At 38.1% G+C, this 27,000-nt stretch overlaps 1 protein-coding gene across 2 annotated transcripts in view; it reads left to right on the top strand.

The window, feature by feature from the left end:
• Nucleotides 1–27,000, top strand: part of snd1.L (staphylococcal nuclease and tudor domain containing protein 1 L homeolog) — a 378,593-nt gene that overhangs the window by 297,461 nt on the left and 54,132 nt on the right. For both annotated transcript variants that reach the window (XM_018250711.2, NM_001087031.1), the window contains 1 exon segment: nt 20,142–20,330. In XM_018250711.2, coding sequence (XP_018106200.1) covers nt 20,142–20,330 — 189 coding nt within the window.

Raw genomic sequence — 27,000 nt, 5'->3', positions numbered from 1 at the left:
ATGTTCCTCTGCCAAGAACGTAATTGGAAGCAAGGTTCAGCTCACCATTGGAGTCCTTGCTGCGTAAGATCAATTTAGACAGTGTTAGAGATTTAAAGGCATGATTTTCAGGTTTGTCTTCATACTGTTTTAGCTCTGTTAGCTGTGGTTCATGGCTGTGATCTTGTTTACTGCTAACAGAAGATAAGCATATTCAACTCTCTTTATTACCGTCAGTTGTTTATGAAGTGTTGCCATCTGACGTATTTTTGTATAATTAAGATTTAAATTGTTTATGCCATGTGGGTGTTGTAGCTATAGACCATGTGGGGGAAAAAAGCAGCTTCAGGTTTGTTACATGCATAATGCTATTTAGGTATATATAGGACTGGGAGTTAGTGTTTGTTTTTCCCAGCAATACTTAACCAAACTAAAGCTCTGTATACTTTCAATTAAGTAATGTTCTTTCAGTTGCAAGTTTCAAGGCTTTTTAAATCTTCCTTCCGTCGTTGATCTTTTATTCATCTGGGTGAATTGACAGCATCGTAGTCTAGTGGTCTAACTAGTAGTTTAAATAATGGACCACTGTTAAGCTGGCCATAGACGCAACGATCCGATCGTACGAATCGTGGATTCATACGATTTTCGGACCATGTGTGGAGAATCCCGACATTTTTCGTCCGGCGGAGATCGGTTATTTGGTCGATCGGACAGGTTAGAAAATTTCTGTCACCTGCCGATAATATCTCTGCGTGTATTGCCGATCATACGATTTTCAGTGGGAGACTGTCACTAGCTTTGTCAGACATAACTATCGTACGATTGCGGTCAAGGGCAGAACATTGCTGATCTGTTATTTAACTACTTTATTTGATCTGAATGGTAAGACTTTGATCTGAATGGTTAGTGGAGGGTCGGGAGATGGGAAAGTCCAATCGTATGTTGATTCGTACGATCGGATCTTTGCATCTATGGCCAGCTTTAAGGACATCACATCATGCTAATTATTCACTTATGGGCACATCATAACAAATTCGACCACAGAGTTTATACTTGTAATAGCTGCTCCCCTGTTGTTGATGATGAAAACCATCAAACCCAACAATGGGAGTGTGCCATTTGTGCCCTTATTCAATCACAGAGTGTTTTGAACAACCAAAAAGAGTGAAGAGTACTGTACTTTCCACTGGGACAAGGACTGATCTGCAAAGCACTGCAGACAATAAAGAAAACATTCAGCAGCCTTTCCTTCTGCCCCAATGCTGGCTTCCATTCTTTTCTGTGAGGATTGCCCATTGCCTATAGAATAGCTCCTGTGTATAGAAAATACTCCAGCGAGCAGGTATTGAATGGGGTAAATGATGTGTAAATGCTTTTTGCTGTAATGGCAACATTTTTTTTTTATTTTGAGATGAATGAAGATTAGTCTTTGAAAGAAAATATTTATTTCAATGATGTGAAACCGAGCACAATAAAAGTAAAATACAATTATAGATTGTTTCTATCCCAATTAAATATATTATATACCCAATTAAATATATATGTGTGTGTGTGTGTGCATTAAAAGTACATGTACAGTTTAACATGGCAGTACTGCTACATTGTACTAGTTAGACTCAGTGAGGCTCATTTATCAACACTGGGCAAATTTGCCCATGGGCAGTTACCGACAGCAACCAATCGGTGATTAGCTTTTTAAAGCCAGCTGCAAGTAGAACAATGAATGCAGCAAGCTGATTGGTTGCTATGGGTTACTGCCCATGGGCAAATTTGCCCAGTGTTGTTAAATGACCCCCACTTTCTACCTGGATATATACAAGTAAAGTATATACCATTTTTTCCAGAACGAAAAACTTTACCTAAAACTTTTGCTTATCACCACTTAAACCCTGACCAATGGTGGTGTACTGTACGTATAGCTTCCTTAAGGCTGCAATAAATGTTAAATAATATCCAATTTGCTTGTTTAGCCAGAAGCATGGGTTTGTTGGCTTAGTTCGCAAGTAAGTATACGAAAAAGAAAACTAGTTTAAAAAAAGAAGAAAAAAGGAAAATTGTATGCTTTAATATGGGAAATAGCATTGCTGCATTTATAAGCTGTCTATATGACTAACTTCCAGGTGATAAATCTTTTATGTGTATTAACAGCCCTTTAATTACCACCAAGTCCTCTCAAGCGACAAGGGTAGATCCAAATGATCAGAGATGTATTATGAGCATTAGCCAATATATTTACCTACCCAATATTGTCTAATGACCAGTCACTCTACTGATGCATGTCTATGGCTACTATAACTAAATAAAGCTATTTAATAGCTTTATAGTATCTCTGCTCAAGCTGCAAGAAATCTGAGGGACTGTGCCAACAGTCATTAAAGCCACTTCTGGCTGAGTGTAATGGAATTCTAATACAGTGGGTGGTCTACTGGAGATAAGGAAGGCTTCATTTTAATAGTTTAATGGTTTGATTAAAGAAACCTTTCAGTTATTCCATTGAGGCAGACCATTACTTTTAATACTTGCTCAGGTATTGAATTTCTTATCTGGAAACCTGGTAACCGGAAAGCTCAAAGTTATAGAAAATCCATCTCCAAATAATTATTTTGGCAAATTCAAATATTTTGAATGATTTACTTTTTCACTGTAACAGTTCTTTGTACTGAATACTAAGCAAGTTATCAAGAATCCATACTGGTGCCATACTATTGGTTTTATTTTATCTTCAAATGTTTGGTAGACTTTGGTGATGCAAAAAATTATTTGGCAGAGCCAGAGTCCTGAGCATTTTATCCCATTCCTGTTTTGTTATAAAAACTACCCTGGAAAAATGTAAAAACACGTAAATAAATCTCTTGATATGAAACATAGCTTACAATAACTATTTCAAAAGTAGTCTTCATTCACAGTTTGTCTGTAGTCTAAATGCTTTTGTTATCCTGTGGGGACTAAAATAAAAGGCACATATTTGTTCTTTAAACTGAACTGTTCTTGTAGTAGGGACATGCATGGTGGCTTCAATATACATTTTTCAGTAAATGCCTTCTGTAGTCCCAAAGAGCCTTAGGGTCATTCTTTGGGTTTATGAGTTCTCTGGTGAAATAAACTCCTGACAATAAGCATAGGCTCTCAGCCTCTTATCTTCATTGGTACCCTGCAAAGAAGAACATGGAAAAATAAGTAATGATCACTGTCCCATTCCACAAATGCCTGTTCTCACTAAACAAAAGCCACAATCAACTAGAACACTACATACATTGTAATTTATTTTTGTGTGTATATCTATATATTTTAACGCTGATCTTTCCAACCACCTTCCTCATATCACAGTGATTTATCTATGGTCAATATGTCTCACCAGTTTGTTCAACCCAGAAATGTGACCTTCCTGTGCCCCTTTGAGGATGGCAGTGAAGAAAAATGATCATTAATAAAAAGCTTTTTTTTTCCCCCCCCTACGCCTGCTATTCTGTTATGTCCTTGTGCAAAACTATTCTGTGGAGCTTTCTTGGAATGATTGAATGATTTCATTGTATGGTAAATGTAGACTGGTGAACCTAATGTCACAAATATATACATACATACTGATTCTCATTTTTGTTCTCTATTGATAATTTATAATGTAGCGTAACAATGAACCCTTACCTAAGCGCTTACACTGTGCTTAGTGTCTGAAGTGCAAGGATTTTTCAAAGTATAAGGAGAAAAAGTAATTTGAAGAAACACACATTGAGCAGATGAATTAGGGCTCATATGTATTGTGTGTTTTTCAGGTTGACTTTGAGACTCTAGTTCAAGCAGTTAAAACACATCTAACTCATGCAGTTTTGTTGTACCCATAAGAAGCATGTAGTTCTGCATTTTAGTGCAATAGCATTTTTGAACACACGCAGCACGTGTGTTCAAAACAGAAACACAGATACATTCTTGTTGCATTTAGAATCTTGAATAAACTTGTTTTGATGCATTCAATATGCAAATTAAAACTCCAAACTGTTTTTAGTAGCCTGAAGTTTGAAGAGTCTCAGAACCAGTGACGTAACTAGATATCGCTGGGCCCCACCGCAAATTCATTTTAGATCCCCGAACATATTCAGAGGTTGTCCTGTTTTATCTATATATGTAGAAATTGCTCATTAATTAGGCCCGTATGGGGCCCCTATACCTCCTGGGCGCTTCTGCAGCTGCAGGATCTGCTTCCTCTGTACTTACGCCCCTACTCAAAACATAATGATAATACCTGCAATTTGGCAAAGATTTGGTGTGGATTCTACACTACTGGCAGTTACAGGGTTGAACACAGGCCTCCCTTTATCAGTGGCTGACTGCAGTACTATTCTAATGTCACTTTTATTTTCAATACGTTAGCCAATGCTTCTTTTTACCCACAGAAAAACCAATTTGCACTATTTTCAATTTTTTAATACATTAACATGTTAACTAATATATTGAAGCAGAATGAGATGAAATGGAAAATGAAATCCTTGTTTGCACGATGCTGCCGGTTCTGTCATTTTGCTGCTCATACCAAGTCTTTCCGTTTCTTATCCGTCGTTATAATATTGATGGGCAATACTTGGAACTGGCAGTTGTATGCTTATGGAAATAGACATTTTCAGTTGGAGATTGACAGTCAGAAAGATGGAGAGGTCTGCAGAATACACAAATGCAAGGTAAATTATAATCGCGTACGGTTTCTATAAAGCATCTGTCTACAAAAATCCCTTTATGGCTGTACTAGACAATAAGTATAACCACATAGCCTGATAGCTAGAACCCCTAGATACCTCATCTGTGTACAGGTAACTGTTTTTTTTTTTTTTTAAGGCAACGTTAAACACATGCCCCGTGCATGTCAGTTGTCCAAGACACACAAATTTGAATCCTAAGATCTCAAAGATTGTCAGACAGCCTCAATCTGTGCAGTGAAACTGGCATGGGAATTTGAGAGCGAATGAAAAGTTTAAGGTTTGTAGAAAGCACTACAAGGGCAGGTGCATAAGCTTTTGCTGTCAAAGCGTGTCAGTCTTCATGTGGAAATTGCAATTATCTAAAGACTAATCAGCCAAAATTGCTCTGCGTTATTAACCATTGCATCACTTCAGATATATGTTCTGCTGCATTACATATCAAACAATATAGTAAGTACGCATTCTGCTACATAAAGTCAGTTATTGCTAAGCACTGCACTGTAACACAATAAAAACGCAAAACTCCGAATTTTATTTTGCTTTCTTGTGTAACTGATGGTAGAAACTGTTTGTAGTCATGGCAGCGGGCGGCCCCTGTGTTGATTGATATCAGAGGATGCCAATCACAGCACAGGAGCCTCCACTCCTGTGGCTAAATTGGCTTTCTCCTATGTCAATCACAACACAAGGCACCCGCTGCCATGGCTACAGAGAGATTATACTGCTGGTCAGAACTGATTTTTTTTTTTTCAGCACAAAATGGTTTACAAATAGGCAATATTTGTTGGCTTGTATTTTATGTTAGCATGCAGCCCTTAAATGTGTCAGTGTTGCTTATAAAATGCCATGAAGTTGCATTTATAATCAGCAAGATCGTTCAATCACAGAAGGTTTTTATACTTGTCTCATACCAAGTATTAACCTGAAAATCCTTGCTTCTAATTTAAAGCCCCACTTGCTATGCATTTCTCACATTCTAATTAGAGAGGATGATATTGGTTTTGCTCAGGTCATCATGACAGGACAATCTTGCTTAAGGGCAAAGCTATGACAAACTCATACCTTCCATAGTACTCATAGTGCTTCTACTAACACAGGGCTGTTTTCCTTCATACTAAATATATCATTATATATGAAATGGCACAGACCAAAGTAAGAACAAGGCTTGTTTAACTCATTTGTTAAGCAACTATTGTGATTGTTTTAGAGGACTAAGCTCCATTCATCAGAATAGTGAGACATAAGTATTAACAGTTGTGTAAAGAAACACAGTCCAAGGTGAAGGACAAATCCGAACCATTTAAAATATAGGCAGTCATTCTGTATAGGCCAACCCTAAATGATCAACATCTGATGTGAAATGGAAAATCTTTTTGACTGACCTTGAACTGCAACTTGATTATTCTACCTGCTACATATTCACTGATCAGATGTCTTGCCAGATCCTTTGATGCAATAGTTAGTGTTGTATGTGGTGCTTGTCGTGGGTAAATTATTGGCCTAAACTAGCAGACTCTGTTTCAAATAATCAACAGAAAGTAATAAAAAGTGATTCCGCAAGCTATAAAATATGATCATATCATTTGATACATTTCTCGGCATTATCAGAGAACTCTCAGCTGCAGTATCACTTATAAATGCAACATTTTAATTGGTTGGTATGTATTCCTAGTTGAGTAAATTTTGTTCAGCTTGGTAAATACCTACCCAGGTATCTTATATTATAAAATAAAACATAGCTTCAGTATCATAATTGTTTTTTTTTACAGTTTGTGGTTCTAAATAGCTAAACCAGTAAATAAAGACATCCTTGAAGTCTACTTTGGATAATTCTTTGTACTATTCTTTGTATATTTTTTTACTTCCCATGTTTTTGGATCCATAATATATTTGCCATTAGAGGATTCCTATGGAATTTTATTGTATGTATACCTTTATATAGCACTGCTAGTATTTGCATTGCTTTGCATTTTTATAATACAGAAACATACAAACAAAGCAAGGAAGACATGCATAAGAATAATTATACAGAAATGAAGTGCCATTTGATAATATACATAAGAGGATTGTGGTCCCTGTCCCACAGAGTTTATAATCTAAGTGGTGATATTGTTTCTAGTGCTATCCTATAAACGGATGTCCTGTGCTGAGTTCATGGCCTTATCATTACCTCCTTCTGTGATTCCCGACAATGCCCTTGTAATCACTGGCAGACTTCATGTTATAGTCCCATGTTTATTAGTTTAATCTGCATCCTTGGTGAGAGGAAGTCCTTCCTCAGTGGTAACACTCAATTATTTGCTAGTTGAGTAAAACAGAAATTCCATTTTGTTTGGTTTAATAGAATGTTACAGTTATCTGGTAATTATCGTGCAGCATTATACTGGCTTTCCAGTGACATTACAGCAGTACTTATGAGCAAATAATGGATAATTGTATCACAGCAACTTTGACTGGTAGATTTGATATAATGTATGCAAGTATGTCATAAGGCATCTGTCCTTTCCCTCTTCTAAAATGTTATCCTTGCACTCCATGGTCAAGAAGGCCAGAGGACACTACATGCTGAACTTTGCCTTGTAATGTTAAGGGGATATTTGTAAATGTTTGAGGGTAATATAAAATAAGAATCCTTATTGCTTTCCTCCAATGAGGCATGCCCTATCTGCTTCACCAATAACACCACAACCTTCATTTGGTGACTACTGATGCTACTCTAATGCTTTTCAGAGACAAGCAGTAAAACTGGCAGCCTGTGTGTTGAAATATGGAGGCAACAAATTCCATGCACATGTCCCGTGGGTTTAATGCAACATTGGCATTAATACATGCGGTTACAAATAAATGAGTAGCCATTATACAGGCCTTTATAAAATATAAACGTCAGTTCATAACCAAGGTGTGGGTCCCCTCAATTAACACTAATGCTGCATAAATTACTTTTCTGCTATGCATTTATGAAAAGAGCAGGAAGTCAAATGCACATGCTTGTGTCACTGATTTTTATGGAATTTTTTTTGGATGAGTTATGACATAGCAATCCTTTAAGGAAATCCGATAAACATTAGCACGATGTGCAGAACAGCTCAAGGGCATTGTCTCTTTAAAGATGGATTGCCTGCTGTGAGAATGGTTTGATCCCATTGAAATATTGCTTCTTTGGTCAAATTTGTCACGTGACCCAGGAAAGTTCTACTGTGCAGCGTACAGGGCATAACACAGTAGTAGGGTGACCTAATAACACGATGAAATATTTCTGTTTCGACTTCCTGTATCCAATTTGCTTTTATCTCCTTTTCGCAAATTTCTGTCGGTGATGTGTCCTTCGCCTAGTGCTTTTCATCTTAGCAAACCATCATCGACAATGAGGCCCCAAAAGCCTTGCATGCTGGGGGAGTGAACATCTTAAAGAGCAGGCAAGATACGCTTTTGTTGCAGACTCCATATAATTCCAGAGCTTTAGCTTTGAAGACAAATAGATGTATCAGTCTGTTTTTTTTCTGATGGGATTTCCTACATTATCATCTTAATAGGGCTAGAAGAGGGAGAACCTTTGTGTAGCCTGTAAATGTACCACTGTATAGCGATTACTTCATTTCTTTTTAACTCTTGGATCCTTCAGGATTTTGTCAAACAAATTTGAAATTTGAGTCCTTGCCTCAGTGGGAATAATGGATCTTCCCATTTTATATCAATTTCAGGTGTGATAACTTCCCTGTCTTTCCTGTAAACAGAATAAATTCTTCTATGAAATGGCCATAAAAAAACTTTTGTGTTCACTTCAAATCTTCCATAGAGCAAAAAACCAAAAACTCTTGGTGAATGGACAAAACTCTATGAGAGTGTAGGGATTGTGCTGGTGCAGTCAAAATGTTCCCGCTTGAGAATGTTGTGTTTTTGGATTAGAAGTATTGACTGATCTCCATTGATCAGGAATTCTCCTAAATCTCATTTGCATAGTTGTCACTTCTCTGTATTGAGATGGCAGCTTTAAATCACCAAATTGAGAAAATAAAAGGGTTTGAATAAAGGGTTTATTTTTTAAGTGCAAAGTAATATTACTTTTTAAGTGCAAAGTAATATTACTTTTTAATATGATTTTGCATTGATAACATACTCTTTCTGATTCTGTTATAATAACATGCAAATTAGTATATGTATTTCCTGTTTTGCAGATTCTCAGGTTATTTGTCTTTTAAGGGCAGAAACACATGGTCAGATTCGGGGAGATTAGTCGCCCGGTGACAAATCTCCTCTTCTTCGTGACGACTAAACTCCCTTCCCACCGGCTAGAATGAAAATCGCCGGTGAGATGGGATTCGGAGCACTTAGTTTTCCAAAACCACCCGAAGTTGCCTTTTCCAAAACCACCCGAAGTTGCCTCATGGGGAAACTTCGGGTGACTTCGGAAACTTCCAAGTGCCATCCTGCTGGCAACTTGCATTCTAGCTGGTGGGAAGGCAGGGTAAGTTCAGGGAAATTAGTCGCCCCGAAAAAAAGATTTGTCACCGGGCGACTAATCTCCCGGTGTGTCTCTGCCCTTAAAGTTCTGGCTCAGTACCCCCCATTTCTATACTGAAAATTGTATTAAACAGATATGTTATTTTAGTGTAGTCTCTACAGTTAATTCAGTTCTGAATACTTCAAAGGGTAATTCTAACTTCTGTAGAAATATCTTATGACCATTTTAGGCTGCATTCATAAATTACAATTTGTAAGGTTTCTGACTAATTGGCAATCCAGATGAGAACCTGGGGGTGTATTCCCAAAATAACTTTTGTTTCTTGGTTAAAATGACTATACTACCTATGGTTTTACTGAAAGCAACAAGCTTGGACAGTTTGGTAGGTAATTTACCACATCATTGATTGTCTGCCTGATCTCAAATTTAAGTCATTTTTTTAAGCAGTTTTCTGCTTTAGTTTTTCCTATAGAACAAACGGTGTACCAGTGACTATAAATCACTTTTTTTTTTACAATTACTTATAAATGTCTTCTCCTAGTTTGCTTATTTAATAAAATACAGAATATCTCAGCCTCTAAATTGTTTGAGTTTGAAAGTTTTTTTTTTTATATAAATGAAATTTATAACAACACGTTATTTTCAGCACTTTACAAAGTAGCTAAAATCTTGATGTAAAATAGACCAAAGGCTCTCCTTCCTGACTGAGTGAGCTGCATTCCTAGCTTGGTCCTACATGTACAAGCTCACTCTACAACTAGATGGGGGTGGCCTAAGGAATACAGCGCATAGTAGACATGGGGGATGGTAAGGTCAGTGTTGTATTCCACAGATTCTAATAACAGCTCTGCATATAACATTTTAAATTCTATTTTAATGACTGTTATCTTTTTTATATCAAGGATAATTTTTGATTGGCCCATCATTTCCATTTGCTAACTATTTATTGAATGCTGCTATATTTGTATCATTTTGACACTTATAAGCTTGTGGCTGTAGAGCTGAATTGCCTACTGGTCCCTGTAATTTTTCTGTGGTTAGATTGATATTTATTCACTTAAAGGAATTGTTCAGTGTAAAAATAAAAACTGGGTAAATAGGCTGTACAAAACATAAAATGTTTCTAATCTAGTTAGTTATCCAAAAATGTAATGTATAAAGGCTGGAGTGACTGGGTGTGTAACATAATAGCCAGAACACTACTTCCTGCTTTTCAGCTCTCTTGGTTTACATTGACTGGTTGCCCTGGTTACCAGGCAGTAACCAATCAGAGACTTGAGGGGGGCCACATGGGTCATATCTGTTGCTTTTGAATCTGAGCTGAATGCCGAGGAGCAATTGAAAACTCACTGAACAGTTATGTCCCATGTGGTCCCCCTTAAAGTCACTGACTAACTCATAGTTATAGAGCTGAAAAGCAGGAAGTAGTGTTCTGGCTATTATGTTAAACATCCAGTCACTCCAGCCTTTATACATTACATTTTTGGATAACAAACTAGAAACATTTTTTTATTTTGCACAGCCTATCTATTTATACAGTTTTTATTTTCACACTGAACTGTTCCTTTAAGGCTGTTTTGAAAATATATGGAGAATTGAGTGCAGGTTAGGAAACCAAAGGTTGTGCATATCCTGGATCCAAGAACCACCAGGAGGCTCCAGTATATGGTTTGTATGTCTCCAAGATCCCAAGTAGATACAAATGTACTTTGTGCTGCATAAAACGTGCTCTTCTCAGCTGAACCATGCTTTCCATGTATGAAGAGAGAACAAAACTGCATTTCATTAGCAGACCAGTGCCCTGTGTCATTTCATTTATAACCATTAACTCGTCAGTTCTATTGTGTCCCACTGGACCAGCCAAAACATTGAATAAACACTAATTCTATTTCAGTATGAAGAACAGTGCTGGACTATGCATTCATGGAAGATAAAAATGCAGCGTGTGTTTTGCTAAACACAACTCATTTCACGTGCATCACTCACCACAGGCATTGCTTTTTTAAACCATTTTGTGAACTTAAAATCACAAAAAGTAAATGGAGTAGCTTTATTACAGTACAAGTGCTCTCCTTGCATAAAAAAATATATGTTCTCCCTCCATACTATGTGAAGTTCACTTTTTTTATAGGCTGTTGAATAAAGTGCACTTGGTAAGTTTGATTTTAAATGACAATCTGTTAAGAGAATTCCCTAATAATGTTACAAGCTCTCTTAAAAGTTGAGTGCACAAAATTATTCATTGTTGTGACTTGATTATAATTGCCCATACCAAAAGTTTCATCTCTTAGACGAATGGTAGGTTAGTGTAGTGTACAAGAGCCTTATTTGATCATTTGCCTCCCATTCTAAATAGAGAAAACAATTTACAAATAGCTTCTGCAGCCCCTCTGCACACTGTCCAATCAACTCCTCTAGATGCTACATCCCTTCAAGTACATGCCCCAAGCATTAGCCTGGAAACATTATCTGGAAGCAAAGGTTTATAATATTGCATCTTTTCTAAGATCAGAAATGTGTGAAAATTCCATAGTTGTTCACATGCATGGGCAGTAAAAGAAACCTTACTGATGGAAGTATGTAAGTAGAAAAAGCCCTCTACATCTTGTGTTTCATCTTATGTTGTTAGGAACGTCTTACATTGATACCTGTGTCAACTCATTGTGATCTTGGGACCCAGTATTACCATTTCTTTATAGAATGGTGACAATCCTCAGCAATTTACAGAGAATGTCCATTTGCGGACATCTGTTTTTGCTCCTGTCCTAAAGTCTGTGGGAAAGGTACTTAAACTTTGTCTAGCATTGCATATATTAGTAGCAGCTCTGTTAAAGAGGAGTTCTGGAAAATGTTACTGTTTAAGGTTAAGGGCACATGCTAAGATTCGAGGGGGATTTAGTCGCCCACTTATGTCCCCGAAAAGCCTTCCCGCCAGCTAGAATCTAAATCGCTTGGCAACAAACTCCCCCCGAATCTTAGCATGTGCACTTACCCTAAATTCTCAACCATAGATACCTACTGCATATTGACAATTGTTCTGTATAAATGCTTCTCTGAGTTGACATGTAAAATAACAATGTTAATGATCAAATATGTTCAGCATGATAGCTGCAGTATGGCATAGCTTTACTAAAGCTTTCTCTCTGAATTTAAATAACAATTTGAGCCTGTAATGTTCAGGTAACTTTCATATCTACCAAACTGTTAGTATGTGAGACTGTGACTAAAAAGGTTTACTTTTGTCTGTATTACTCAGTGCCTAGTCAGTACTGAGGTCAATAGTAGGATTGGCTAAATGTTCACTGGAGCCTAAAACCTAAAGGAGGAGGGGGGACTTGTTTAATTTAGTCCATATTGATGATCTGCTGGCCTGTATTGGGCTGAGCACTAATGACTGGAGACATAATTAGAGAAGTGCTCCTGTTTGCCAAGATGTATGGGGATCACTGAGCTTGATGGTTTTACATCAGTGCTGGCCACTGGAAAATGCTTTGAGAATTAAAGCAAAAATAGATTTTTCTTTTGCTCTGATCTGGGGTGTGAAAGCCACACTAGGAAATGGCTGTCTAGCCCGATACGGTTCCAATTTATGTTGTATACAACAAACTATATGACATCAAATATATCTGCCAAAAACAATATGGAGGAAATAAAGTATGGCCAGAACCCAGTTTTGTTTACCTAATAAAGCAAGATATGCCTCTCACAAAAACATATCCGTGTGCGATAACACTAGGCTGTTTTCTGGGTTTTTAAACCAAAGGACAGCAAGAGTTTGAAAAAGTTTCCTATTTCTTAATCAAGTAGTACAAGAAGACCACGCGCACACTCAGGCCCTTCGTAGAAATATGCTGGTGCCCAAGACCTGCGGGAGACGGCACTCCCAATGGATACAAGTAAGGAAAAAAGGCCTGGCACACGGAGCAAGTTAAACCGGGGTCCTACCCCTGGTGTGTTTATTGCATCAAACTATTTCTTAATCAACCCTTCAAGTGTTCTAGAAGTTAATCATTCTTATAATCACTTGAGCATTTAGGGCCCACAGGCCCCTAATCCATGGGTGATCAGTGACTCATGCCCTGCCAACACTAGTGGCTTCTCTGCACCCATGGAACATGGGTGAGTCACCCTTTTGGCTGATGTTTCACCTTCCAGAAGAAGCAATATTTTAATGTGAAAGATTGAGTTGCATTTCACTGATGACATTGCTGTGTCAGCTCCTTTGTAACCTTGAGCAAGTCACTTTTATTTCTGTGCCTCCGGCAGCAGATAATTCAAGCTGCTAGCTGAAGTGGGTCGCTACATTATATGCCTGTGAGAGGTTTATTTTTTTTTATGTTGTTTTGTATAATTAATATCACTGTAAAATAAGTAAGAAACTCTGATTCTGGCAATAACATTTTTAACAAGGTGCTCCATTTTATTTCGCTAACACAAGCTGTCTTTTCTCTGTTAATTTGATATATTATTAATTGCATTATATTAACACTGATATAATATGAAAGTCAATAACAGGATAACACTTTAGAAATTTCCTCTTGCTAATACATTAATGTGATCTGTCTTACTGGATTAGCGATCCACACCCCTTGCTTCATGCTGTATATTTCATGCACTGTTAATACATGTAGCAGAAGTGTCACATGCTGTAGCTTCAAGGAATGGGTGGGGGATAAGCAGCCCAGTTCCTTAAGTGTGACTTATAGTAAAGAATGCTTATGAGTTCTCATATAGAACTACAATATGTTTGCAACAAAATTTTATGATTTTGGCCAGTAGGGTAGAATAGTGGTTTTTCTTCATGCTCTGGAGTCCTGGGTTAAATTCCGGCTACGGCACAATCAGCATGATGCTTGTATGTTCTCCCCATGCTTGCGTGGGTTTCCTTTGGGTCCTCCAGTTTCCTCCCACACTGCAAAACATACAGGCAGCTTAATTGGCTCCTGATAAAATTGAACATAGTGCGTGAGAATGTGATAGAGGCTTAGAATGTAAGCTCCACTGGGAAAGGCACTAATGTGAATGATGTATGATCTCTGTAATGTGCTTTTTTACACAGAGCTTCAGAGATAAAAACACCCTATGTGCCGTAGACGTAATGTCAGATGAATGATGGTAGTTACTGAGAATATGAGAGAGATCTCTCTATAGGGGAGGCATACAGGAAAGTGTCAGCCAAGATGCTTGCAGATCTCAGAGGCTATATCTTAACACTCTATCAAATATCTTGACATTCACCCTAACCTGGGAAATTACAGCCAGCCAGAACTGGACCCAATCAAACCATACTACTCATATCAAAACAGAAATCCTTGCTGCTTGCCTCAATAATTTTGACTGTATTGCTGATCCTCAAGCTGACTTATACTATAGCAGAGTTCTATAATGAGCAACAAAGCTTCCCATTGGTGACACAAGCTCTATATAGAAGTTCATGTATTAATGCATGGTTTATTTGAGCTTACTGTGTATTTGTATACTGCTGCAGTTAAACCTGTCTGTCTTACCTATAATTTTATGCAGAATTCTGTTCTGTTTTCCTTTTGCTGTTTTTACTTTTTGGTAGAGAATCAGCAGTGCATATGACTTATGCTCTGTCACTCCTAAAGAGTGTATTTCTTAGAGTAGAATTGCTCAATGCTAAATAACAAACTCCTTCATAAAAGTACCATTAACAGGCTAAAAATAAAACACGAGAAATGCCTTAAAATGGCACAAGGCCTGCATTTGCCGATTTACTTTATTTATTGTTCAGTACCTTTTTTTTTTTTCTTATAAATCATAAGCGACTATGTAATGTGCTCCTTTTTTACTTTCAGTTGTTTGAAACTCTCCTAAATATACAGAGATCCATTCACCCCCTAGAGATGGTTGCTGTCCCTTGTGTGCATAATACACATAATAACACTTAGGGTGATGTAAGAAATGTGCCTTGGTTTCTTTAGTTCTTTCAGCCCACAGTTCTCCGGCATTTCCAGGTTGACATCAAGTGTCTGGCTGCTTGTCATGGGGGACTCAAACTATGCACCTACTATAACATTACTCCCTAAATGTTTGCAGACTTTCCCTGGATGTCTTCTGCTTGAGCCCTCAACATATACCGATGTGTCTGTAATTATCTTGACAGTCTTGCTTCCCCATTGAGTGCCTAAAAATAGCAGTGTATCCCCTTCTACAACATGAGTGCAATGAATAGGGCTTGTACTGAGCATATGTTTTGACTGTTGCTTTTATCAAAAAAAAAAATCTATAGTTTTTGCTCTTTTTTAGTTAAACAGGCCTTTGTGATCACTGCTCCATGGACTCCTGCTTATATGTAGGCTAAAACAATCACAACAAAAGTAAAGGGGTTGCTTCTAAAAATCTACCTCACACAGACTAGTATCAGTTTCCCTGTTGTGCTCAAGATTGACCAAAATCCATAGATTTTTCATGATTAAAATAATTGGCACAAAGTCTGATTAGCCCAAGCCCTATTCAATGTACTCCTGTTGAACAAGGGGCTATACCTCCCCTTTCATTTCAATGTTGTTGTAAATCTTTAAATATTCTTGAATCTATCCCAATTCCTTGCGCATCAGCCCCCTGTCCATCAGCTTTATTTAGAAAGCACTTTATTTTTATTTTTGAAGTCACATTTAATGAATAGTATTTAACCTAATTTTGTCTATAAAACTGGGAATTTGAACGAAAACTATTTGCAGCGCAGGTGTTTTTCCCAGTAACACACATGGCTAGTTTTCTCTGTTTGGCCTACATTATCCCAGTCCACATGCAGCACGGTGTCAGAAATAACAATCAGGGCCAAACAGCCCCTCAGGCTCATTTAAGCATCTTCTCATCTTCCTGGAAATGATCTACTAATTAGCAGAAACAAAACCTAACAAACTGTGCTATTTATATTAATTTGGTAAATAAGGCAGAACAATTTCATTAGGTGTGTGTTGATTTGTTTTGAGGGATAAAGGCTCAGTCTTTTTTGCTAAGTGTGAAGCGCTATGCATCATGGGAAGTGTCAGCCTTGGCATGAAGTGTTGTAATTTGAAGCCTGCACATATAGCAGCAGTGTCTGCCTGCTAACTGAGTTTACTGATTAGGGTTACACTGTTAATACATTTTGTATCATCACATTTGTCCTGGATGAGATCATTGGAGAACGGTGTTAGACTGGGTACTTCTCACTAGGAGCTTGCAATCTTAAATTGCTCCAAACAAAACACGAGCCGTGAATCATCTGTCTAATGGAAAAGCAATGCACTTCTTTCTTAGGTGATTAATTTCTCTTTTCCGTTGTGTTCATTTTTCGTAATACACAATGAGACAAATGAAAAGGCTGTACATATGAGAGGATGTATCATCTGATGGTCGCCCTGCACGCTGGCAATTTACTGCAGCCGAGTGCCATATTTCTAGCCTGCCCACAATTTATTTTATGAAGTAATTTATTTATTTTTTCAGGTCTGGCAAGAAGCAAAAGTTGCATATTTCAAAGAGGTGCCAGGAAAAGTGCTCAGTTTCAATGTTTTATGAGAGGTTTATTTACTGAAGCAGCAGAATTCACAGCTAGTGTCAGGCAGACCATATAAGATCAGAAGATGTAAGGTTCAGCTGCGCACCATGCCTTTCTCATGAGGAAACTTCAGGCGACTTCAGAAAGCCAAAGCTATTTCGGGAGATTGGTCACCCAGCGACAAATCAATTCTTCTTCGGGCGACTAATCTACCCGAACTGCCAGCCAGAATGTAAATCGCCATTGAGATGGCACGCAGAGAGCTTCGTTTTCCGAAGTCGCCCCAAGTTGCCTCAAGTGGAAACTTCAGGCGACTTCAGAAAGCCAAAGTGATCCGACTGCCATCCCAATGCATTTAGCAGGCGAAATAGGAGCGTGTCCCCCTGGCCCTTAGGGCGTTTGTCAGCAGTGAAGCAAATATGCAGTTTTTGGTTATATACAGACTTGGTTCCTCCTTATTGTGTGATGGCATGATCACACCATGCTGAGTACTAATTGTATTTGACACGTTGATTTTTTTTTTTCACACACCAGCGCAACTCAATATACCAGATTTCTGTGACCTAGCTATATTTAATTCTCTAACAGCAGATACTATGATCGATCAGATTTAGGGTTGCCACCTAACTAGTAAAACCGATATTTGACGCCAATCCTATTAAAAGGGAAGAAATCACAATACAATACAGCTCCTTTTTACCACTGTTTACTGTTTGCTTTGAGTAAACAATTAATTGACACAATTCATCATTCTGCATCTCTGGAGAAAAAAGGAGCACATTTAGATCTAATAGGTCTCTGGGTGATGGTAAGGTTTTCCTGCAGTCTAGTGAGCTATAATGGTATATAGTGATGGGCGAATAAAATCGCCTGGCACGAATTCACAGCAAATTCTCGTGTTTCGCCAGCGGCAAATAAATTTGCGAAAATTCGCCGGCGTCAATTTCAGATTTTCGTGATTTTTCCTTGAAACCGTTCGGAATGCTCGATTTTTTTTTTAGTGAAATTGTTCTAATTGCTTTATTTTTGGTGAAAACGTTAGAATTTCACAAATGTTTTGTGAACTTTCTGATTTCACTATTTTTTCCAAATTTTTTTTTCCAATTTTTCAGGAGAGATTTGCCGGTCACTATATCTACCTGTGCACATTGTCTTTACACATAGGAAAAATGGATTTAGTGGTCTGTAATTGAATGGCGACAGATTTCATTGAATTATAGGTTATCTAAGGCTGTTAAGCATTAAAATAATTGCAGGAAGCCTCATAAAATGGGGAACATGGCCCCATTGCTAATAAACAGCTCTTCTATGTATATGGGATATGTATACATAGAGCACTTTACAAGTGTTGAGGAAAATGCTCCTGTTCTTGCGTTTTTCTTTTTCTCATATCATCAGTAAGGATAAGTCTATGCTCATTGGTATAGCAGTAATTAGCTACCATTAAGGATGAATTGCACAGTAACAAAGTTTTATCTAAGAATTAATTTGACTTCCAGGAATGTTTGAGAGATTCACCAAAACTTGCAAATCTCTTCAACAACCATCTGGAATCCACGTGGATTGGACACAGAGCCTGAAACATTAACACATACCTAGTTTTAATTAATCAGAGTAATTATACTGATGTAAATAATGATCTGTTTAAATTAATATTTTGTGGAGGAACTAGATGTGAGAACAAACCCTAAAGCCATATTGGTGCTGTTGCTTCCTAAAAGGACTTTCAGACTGTACAGACTGTACCTAATGGGGGAAGTGTATCTGCCTGACATTCTGTGTATGGGTATGCTTGTGTGTCACTCTATGTAGTTAGCCTATCTGAACAGCTGTTGGCAAACACTGCAGCAGTAATAGCAAATTACCAGCATAATGAAATGTCATCATCGCATTGATCTCAAACTCACTGTTGCTTCTTTTCTTTGCACATAGTGACTTAACCTGTTCCAGTGTGGTACGAGAATTTACAGGATAGCAAGGGTACTGTTGTTATACCTGTGATAGATATTGAGGACAGTGGTGGGCACCTATTTATCTACCTTCCTTTGCTTCTAAATATTACAGGGACTATTTCAGATAAATTACTTGAGCAGTTTTATTACAGTTTTCATAACAGCTGTATATTTTTAACTGCCTTAAAATACAGAATCTATCTGCATAGCTCTAATGAATCACTGTAGCTACCCAGTTGGTCTTAGAGAAATATAAGACCACCCAAAATGCCATGATCTCAGACCAGGGTCTGGACTTTAAAGCCAAGCAACACATGTAAAAGGGAGCACAGATGAGAGTAGTAGTAGAATGGATTTCTGCACGTGTGATCCAATAACATTGGACTCTGTTTGCTGACTTCACTTGGCTCAATGCTGTGCAATTCATTTTCATATATGTATAAGCTTTGATCATAATACCCATGGTTTTTGTTGGCATTTCACTTCCCACCTCCTTCTTAAAAGTACAGAAGGGGGGCACTAGCAAACTCTTTCCATTGATCTTTATTTCTAGAGCCAAAGTAACAGTCTAGAAATGTCACATCTTGAAAATTAGTTTTTCTATGTTCGACTTGTCTTAAAAGCAATGTTTTCATATATTCGGTTTGCTGCTTTTACAGTGGAATAATTATGCAGGTTTGGTCACCTGTAAATCTCCATTTCCAAAGAGGAGACATGATCAGCTATGATGGGAGCATCAGTTTTTAGGTTTAGTAACCTTAACTTGTTAGCAGTGACCTGTTTGCATACAGCACTAAAAATGGGGATATCACTGGCATGTTGCATAGTAGCATCTACTGAGCGTTAAAGATCATCTGCTAAGCAGTGACCCTGGCTTCCATAAAATATAGAGAGAGCAAGCATTTAAAAATTGTAGTATGTATATTTAAATGCCTACATAAATGCAAAATATGAAAGAAATTTAAATATATTTGTTACTTTTTGCTCTACATAAGACTTCTTTTGAACTAATTTTTGTTGCCTAAAGCACCCACATAAGTCATGGGGCCTTTCATTACAGAAAAAAGATTGATTGGCCTACTATATCTATGACAAAGACAATAGCTCATTCTATGTTATGGTTTGGCATTCTGATCTGACTAATTGATTGACTCAGCTCCCCAGAACACTGTTGTCAATTGAGTTTATGTGTACAGTCCCAGAGAAAGATATGGAATGGCAATGCTATTGTGCCTTATTAAATGACATCTGCTTGGCAAAAAGTACTGTGTTTATGCTATTGCAGTCTTTGTTACCAATACAGTATGTCTAGCCCCACTGGAAAATTCAGATATGTTGAAATGTACATAACTCTCAGCCTTTCCATAGGGTCCTTGTTTACCATGTAAATTACCCAACTATGCCAGTAGGTTTTGGCAGCACTTGTGGTGTGAGTTTTTAGGCTGTCAATGTGAATGCTTGGTGTGGAAAATATTATTGAATACACTTAAAACAAATGAGAATAACCAGCAAATTCTCTGATTTACAATCTGCTTCTTACAATTTCTCAGGTGGAGGTGGAAGTGGAAGCAATGGATAAAGCTGGAAACTTCATTGGATGGCTTCATATCGATGGCGTCAATATCTCTGTTGCTCTGGTAGAACATGCATTGTCTAAAGTCCACTTCACAGCTGAGCGCAGTAACTACTATAAGACGCTCTTGGCAGCGGAAGAGGGACCCAAACAGAGAAAGGAGAAGGTAGGTGACAATGCCAATCTTTGTGATGTTTGTTTTAGGTTTGGCTGACATGCTGCGCAGCTAATTTATACTTCATTCAATACGAGCACAGAAGCTGAGACATGGATGAAACCAGCTGTTTGCGAGCTGCTCCTCTGGCTCTATTTTCCTTAAGTTCTTTGCTTTGCCGCAGGATCTCTGACAGGGAAGAAGAAATCTGCAGCAGTTTTAATCTCTGTCGAGCTGCTGTTACTCTGTTGAAAATTCTATTCCAAATGAACACCTGCTTAGAAAGCTAAACCTGGTTAAATAGAATTCAAGGAAACCTCAGCTGTTACTGAAATAAACAAGGTGGGGAGGATTTTTCTGAAACAATCAGCTGACAAAGATTTATATGTGTATAAATCAGGAAGCAGCCATTGATTGAAAGAGCAGTGATAGTGACTACAGGGAAAATATACACAAGCAGAGACTGGACCTCCGCAGATTAGAGGGACGTTAGTCTTAAAATGAATTCTCGGTATGATGTAGACATTAATATTCTGCAACATTTCATACCTTTTTTTTCAGCATGTGCTTTCTGGTTGCTGGGCATCATTAACCGACTGGCAACAGGATCACTATTAAAGTTTAAGCAGATTTATTCTGAGGCTATTTATGCTCCAGTCTGTTGGTCAAAATTCATACTTGGCTGCAAGGGTCAGTCAGAACAAGATGTTTACAAATTCAAAACCCCAGTATAAAGGAGAATTAGAAATATCAGTGTCTGGCATTTATTCAAAGATATGTCCAATAACCGAAATGCAAGTACAGGTATGGGACCTGTATTTCAGTGGGGAAAAATAGTTGGTTAGACGCCATCAGATTTTATCATGTCAGACCATTTTATCCTGTTGATCTGAGTTTAGCCCTTACTCATGATTTCTATATGTATGTCGCAATATTCTTTCCCCATACCCATACAAATGTCTCTCTCTCTCTCTACGTTTTAGAATTGTGCGCAAAGGCCTACAAATCTTCTAATGCCCTTGTTATACCTTTAAACATGATACCTGTACTAATATCCCTACACACACACACTACAAAATCTCCTACAGTTTTGACCTGCAATGACACCGGCAAACATCTCTGAATACCTTTACTTATTCCCAGACAAATATCGTCTTATACTTTTTCAGCTGGAGTACACATAGCTTTCCAATACTCCCCATGTGTTTCAGTATTTTGGTAGATGCATGTGGTCCAACGAACACTGCAGAACAAAAGGTAGAAGGCTGTTATATATAACATTATTTGTATTACTTATTACTTATGTGTGATCACAGCCACATTTCGGTTTCTCCTTTGCTAACTTCATAAAGGAATAACATGTCCGAAACACTGCTGTGGTCATGTCATCAATAACCATAAAGGCTGAAGGTTAGGGTCTGTGCCTGCATCCCACAAGTTTACTTAGTGTGTTCTTCAAGGAACAGTCACATCAAAAATAAGTGTTTTAAAGTAATTAAAATATAATGTAGTGTTGTACAACTAGTGTGTTTTCTTCTGGAACTCTTTAATTGATACTATGTGCTGTTAAGACATGCTTCTATATATCAAGGTGGTTGAAGCCTATATACACAACAATTTTCACAGTTAAGGAGGCCACAACATTCATAGTGGGTTAAAGGAACAGTAACATCAAAAAATGAAAACGTTTTAAAGTAATGAAAATATAATTGACTATTTCCCTGCACTATTATGACTTGTGTATTTGCTTCAGAAACGCTACTATAGTTTATATAAACAAGTTACTGTGTAGTCATGGGGGCAGCCATTCAAAGCTGAAAAAGGAGAGATGGCACAGGATGCATAGAGGATCACAGATAAGCTCAGTAGTATAAAATGGAATTTTTCAGCACTTATCTGTTGGCTGCCCCCATGGCTACACAGCAGCTTGTTTGTATAAACTATCATTCGTCATACGGCACTGAAAATGTAGTACTAATAAATTGCCCATCATATAAGCTTGTGATAATACATGCTTACACATATATAGCAGTATATGTGACTCCAAGTTGTCTTCCTTGTGTGTAATCAGACCCCACAGGAAGGGGAGTATTTCTGATTAAAGGATCTGGGAATAAAACAAAAGTATTAAAACACAACTACCAAATATATAATTAACAGTTTGGCAGGGGTGTAAATAGATATTACTGAGCCCCACAGCAAATAATTTTTTAGGCTCCCAAAATATCTAGAGGCTGACCTGTTTTACCAATATTTATTGAAAATGTATATGAATCAGGGCCTCATGGGGCCATATTAAAGGCTGGGCCGCAGGGTCTGCTTCCTCTGCAGTTACGCCCCTGGCACTGTATGATGTGACATGGACCACTGGAACTAGTCTTGGCCACCACTCTCTAAATGCCAGCAGCGCAGAACTATTTATTTTTAAATAGCTTTTAAAGTTAAGGGAACACTTTGTAAATAAATAACACCCACACACTGCGGTATCATCTTAATGCAGCAGTACAGGGTCAGTGGGAAGGAAGAGGAAAGCTGTGCAGCCAACTAAAATATTATTTGTAATTAAACAACTTGCACACAAAATTAAATCAGTGTCTGCAAGTCGTGTGAATCTGTAAGAAGAAAGCTCATTCAAAATACGCATTTGCAGAATTGTCTCAAATCATTTCTGCTTGCATAGGTCAGTCTGTCACACCCTGCAGTGCTGTTTCAGCGTGATAAAATACACAACAATAATGCAACAGCCACTGCTAATGCAATTTGTTATTCTAGTGCATTTGTAGTATCAAGCCCCAGCATGTTCTATAACTGTGAATTATGCGTGGGGGATGACCTCAACCAGTTCAGCAAAACATTTATAAGCCATGTAATAAACATGCATAAACTGTGTCAAAGGCACCTGCCCATGAGGCTAAGAATAGATTTATTATATTATTCTTTGGCTGTAAAGGGCTGTAAAACTACACAGAGATTTTGTCGGTCAGATTTTATCTGATCTTGCCACGCAACACCACGAGATTTGTAGGATCCTGCTAAATCTGATCCCCCTATAGCTAGAATGTAAAGTAAGGTCAGATTGTGTAGTTTGCATCTACATCTGGCAGTTGGTCAGACACCATCAGATTTTATCGTGTTGGATGGAAAATTTTCCATGTAGTCTACACATCAGATTTTCTATCAAAATCTCCCATGGAGCTCGGCCCTCAGGGCTGGATTTACATAGCGGGCACCCCTAGGCCTGCTGATGTTCGCCACCCCTTTTATTTGTGCAAATTTTCATCATCGGAACCGGAGCAATGGGAATTGGCGCACAGGAAATTTAAAACACTATTACCTGTATATCTCCTGTGAATCCCGTGTTTTTGAACCAATGTGAGTGTGGTTGGGCAGCATGCTGCCCCCTAAAATCCAGCCGCCCTACGCCCAGGCCTTGGTGGCCTTTCCACAAATCCAGGCCTGTTAGTCCTTACAACAGCGCGTTAGAGTTGATCATTAACGTGAGCTAGTGCTGCAGTGCAGCTTACAGTCTGTATCCCATCACATACAAACATGGAATTCAGGTCTGGACTGAGATTCAAAATAGGCCCTGGCATTTCAGGTACACATAGGGTTGCCACCTTTTCTGGAAAAAAATTAAGGCCTTCCTATATATTTATCTTGTTTCCCTATTAATAACATTGGGATCTAAGATCATTTTTACCGGCCAGGCCGGTAAAATACCGGCTAGGTGGCAACCCTAGCGAGGCCCAAACAGGCCAGACAGCAGCCCAAACAGCCCCCCACCAGCTCAATAAATAGTGACTGTGTATGGCAACTTACAGCAGCCCTTCTGGCATTTGTCAGATCCCACAGATTGCCAGTCCGGGCCTGGTGGCATTTCATTTGTAATGAACTTCATTAATCCCTAAAAGAAGGGTTCCCCACTTGTCACAGTGGATGTAGTAGACCTGATAAGAAATGATACTGTATATGGGGGACTATTGGAGAATATTGTTATGGCAGCCATACCTTCGATTTCAATTGAAATCTTTGTTTTGTTTTTTTCATAAACTGAAGCTATTCATTAGTGTTATCTGTGCAAGGCTGCTCTGATTTCAGTATAATTGCAAGGATCAAAGGCAGGTTGGCAAAAAAGCAGCCAATGCAGAATCTTGTCAGTCTTCCCCCCCCCCCCCTCTTTCTCCTATTTCATCTCATCAGAAGTTTTGGCCTCATAACCTATTTATTTTTCTCCCTTGGTGTAAAATGTGAAAAATGACAGCCTCTCCATTAAAATGAATCCGTATGTGCCAATAAGTTTTCCCACTGAGTTCTCGCAAGATGTATTATTTCTTCCACCTCACCCCCTCCATTAAATCAAACCCAACATTATCTATAATGAGAGGAAGAAATGTTTTGGGAGTGAAAAAGCACTCATATTATTTAGGTCAATGTTAGGTAGGCACTAGGTGCTTTATATTTCCAGCCACAGAAAGTGATTGTAACATGGTGTTTTGTCCTGTAAATGAGTCACTTATTAGCTCAATGGCCTCTCCTGTCCCTGCTCCACTGAATGATTAGTAACATGCAGTTGCACCTTGTGCTTCTAGTTCCGACTGCAGAGCTCTCGATGCTGCCAAATTTGCAGGGCTAAAATACAAGAAGAAATATCTGTTTTTATGATTCAAAAGCAATAGCGCATACCGGAACTGCTAGAACATGAAGTATAACGTTTAGTCTAATTTTTATATAAATTTGAAAGGATAGGTTCACGCCCTAAAAATATTGCATACAAGATTGTTGATTTTGCAAGTAGGCCTTGTCTCTCCATAACAAAACTTTGGCCTGGCATATACCATCCAGTCAGACGCCTTTCTTTACTTGTAATGATCTAAAATGTATTTAGATTCAGAATTCTTTAATCCTAGAACCAGCAGATTTAAAATATTGTAGGTTAAATCTTATCATCTTTTATATAGATTAGTCAAACATTTTGCTCTAAGGAAGCATCTTATTTTTTATTTCATTAGGTGCATACACTTAATTGACATGCTTTTTTCTGATTGTTGATGTAAAAAATCATTACAGGCCTTTCCAAGAGAGATTTCCTTGCAGCAGCAAATCGCTGGCTCTAAAGTGCTTTGTGATCTACATGCTTATAACTGCACGTTACCTGGTTGTTTGATTTCCTCTCTGCTTTTAGTATTGTCTGCTCAATACCACATTGTCTCATCATACACATTTGTTGCATGGCTAGTGGGGCTAAATACGGGTTATAAAGTTTCTTTTCAAGGAAAAGACAAGGAATTATTTGCGGTTACCTACATATCTCTGTTGAAGGAAAGTATTATTAAAACAAATATTGGCTTTATCTTATTTGAAATCCTATCAATAGAGGCCCCAGTTAGGCAGATAAAATAGATTGCCATCATGGCTTCTATACCCATGACAATCTGTTATATCTTTCGATCGTGCCCAAACTGTAGTCATGTGTGTTTGAGATAGGAGCCAAAGGGAAACATTCATCTTTTATTAACCATTATCCAGTGTAGTTGGGAAACATTCATCTTTTATTAACCATTATCCAGTGTAGTTGGTCTCTAGAGTAAGATAAGTGGTGGACCCTCTGCTGGAGAGGTGTATGTTAGTCATTGCTGGCCCTTTCTAGGCCTGTGTCTGGAGAAATTCCACCAAACTCTCTCTATTCCTCAGTCGTGTGGGATTGACAGGCCAACAAACAAGATAAATACATAAAAACTAAATGAAACACTGCCTGTTTTGTGTGGGGCAAATATTGTATTGGCTCTTGCTTTAACGGAATCATACGGACACATACAGACAAGTCCTTATATAGTACATGAATAGGACAGGCAGAAAATCAGCAAGCACATACCATATATGTATTTCTTCTTGCTCTTGACATCCCGTTTTCTACAAATGCAATTATTTGATAAAGGTCAGAGAGGCCCAAGACATTGTGTGTTTCCAGTCAAACAGATGTATAGTTGTACTGCCGATGTCTATGTTCCCCTTTACATTGCTTTAAACTGATAAGTATAGCAAACCTGACATTTAGCTTTGGACATAGAAGGATCCTTAACCAGCAGCTCTTTATCTTGTATTACTAGCATACTGCAGCACTCATCTAGGTTGTCTTGTTTGGCGCTTGAGTTGTATTATGAATGAGTATATTTTGCTTTTTTGAATAACTTACTATATTATAGTTTAGTTGTATCTTGATAATTATGAATAATTAACAAGATACAATCCTATTGGTTAATGTAAGATGGTAATTTGTGGGTTGGTATACCAATCTGTTTTGTTCAGACTATGATTAAGTGCCTAAAGGCATGAAACGCTTAAGGCTATGTATAAATCTATTCTGTGGCCTGAAATAAAGTTCTCAGTTCTTTTATAAGCTTGTCTGTGTGACCTGTTAGTGCCTGCTATTTTCTGTTTTGGTTGGATACCTCCACCTTGTGCACCCAGACCCCATCAGGCCCGGACTGGCAATCTGTGGGTTCTGGCAAATGCCAGAGGGGCTGCTATAAGGTCCCATAGAAAGTCAGTATTTAGTGGGCTGGTGGGGGCTGATTGGGCCTCTGTGTACCTGAAATGCCTGGGCCTATTTTAATTCTCAGTCCGGGCCTGGACCCCATGTACTACTGGTGAGATTATATACTTATTGGCCTTCACTGGGATG

This window comes from Xenopus laevis, chromosome 3L (assembly GCF_017654675.1).
Source record: "Xenopus laevis strain J_2021 chromosome 3L, Xenopus_laevis_v10.1, whole genome shotgun sequence".
NCBI lineage: Eukaryota > Metazoa > Chordata > Amphibia > Anura > Pipidae > Xenopus > Xenopus laevis.
This window is presented reverse-complemented; position numbering and strand designations above follow the sequence as displayed.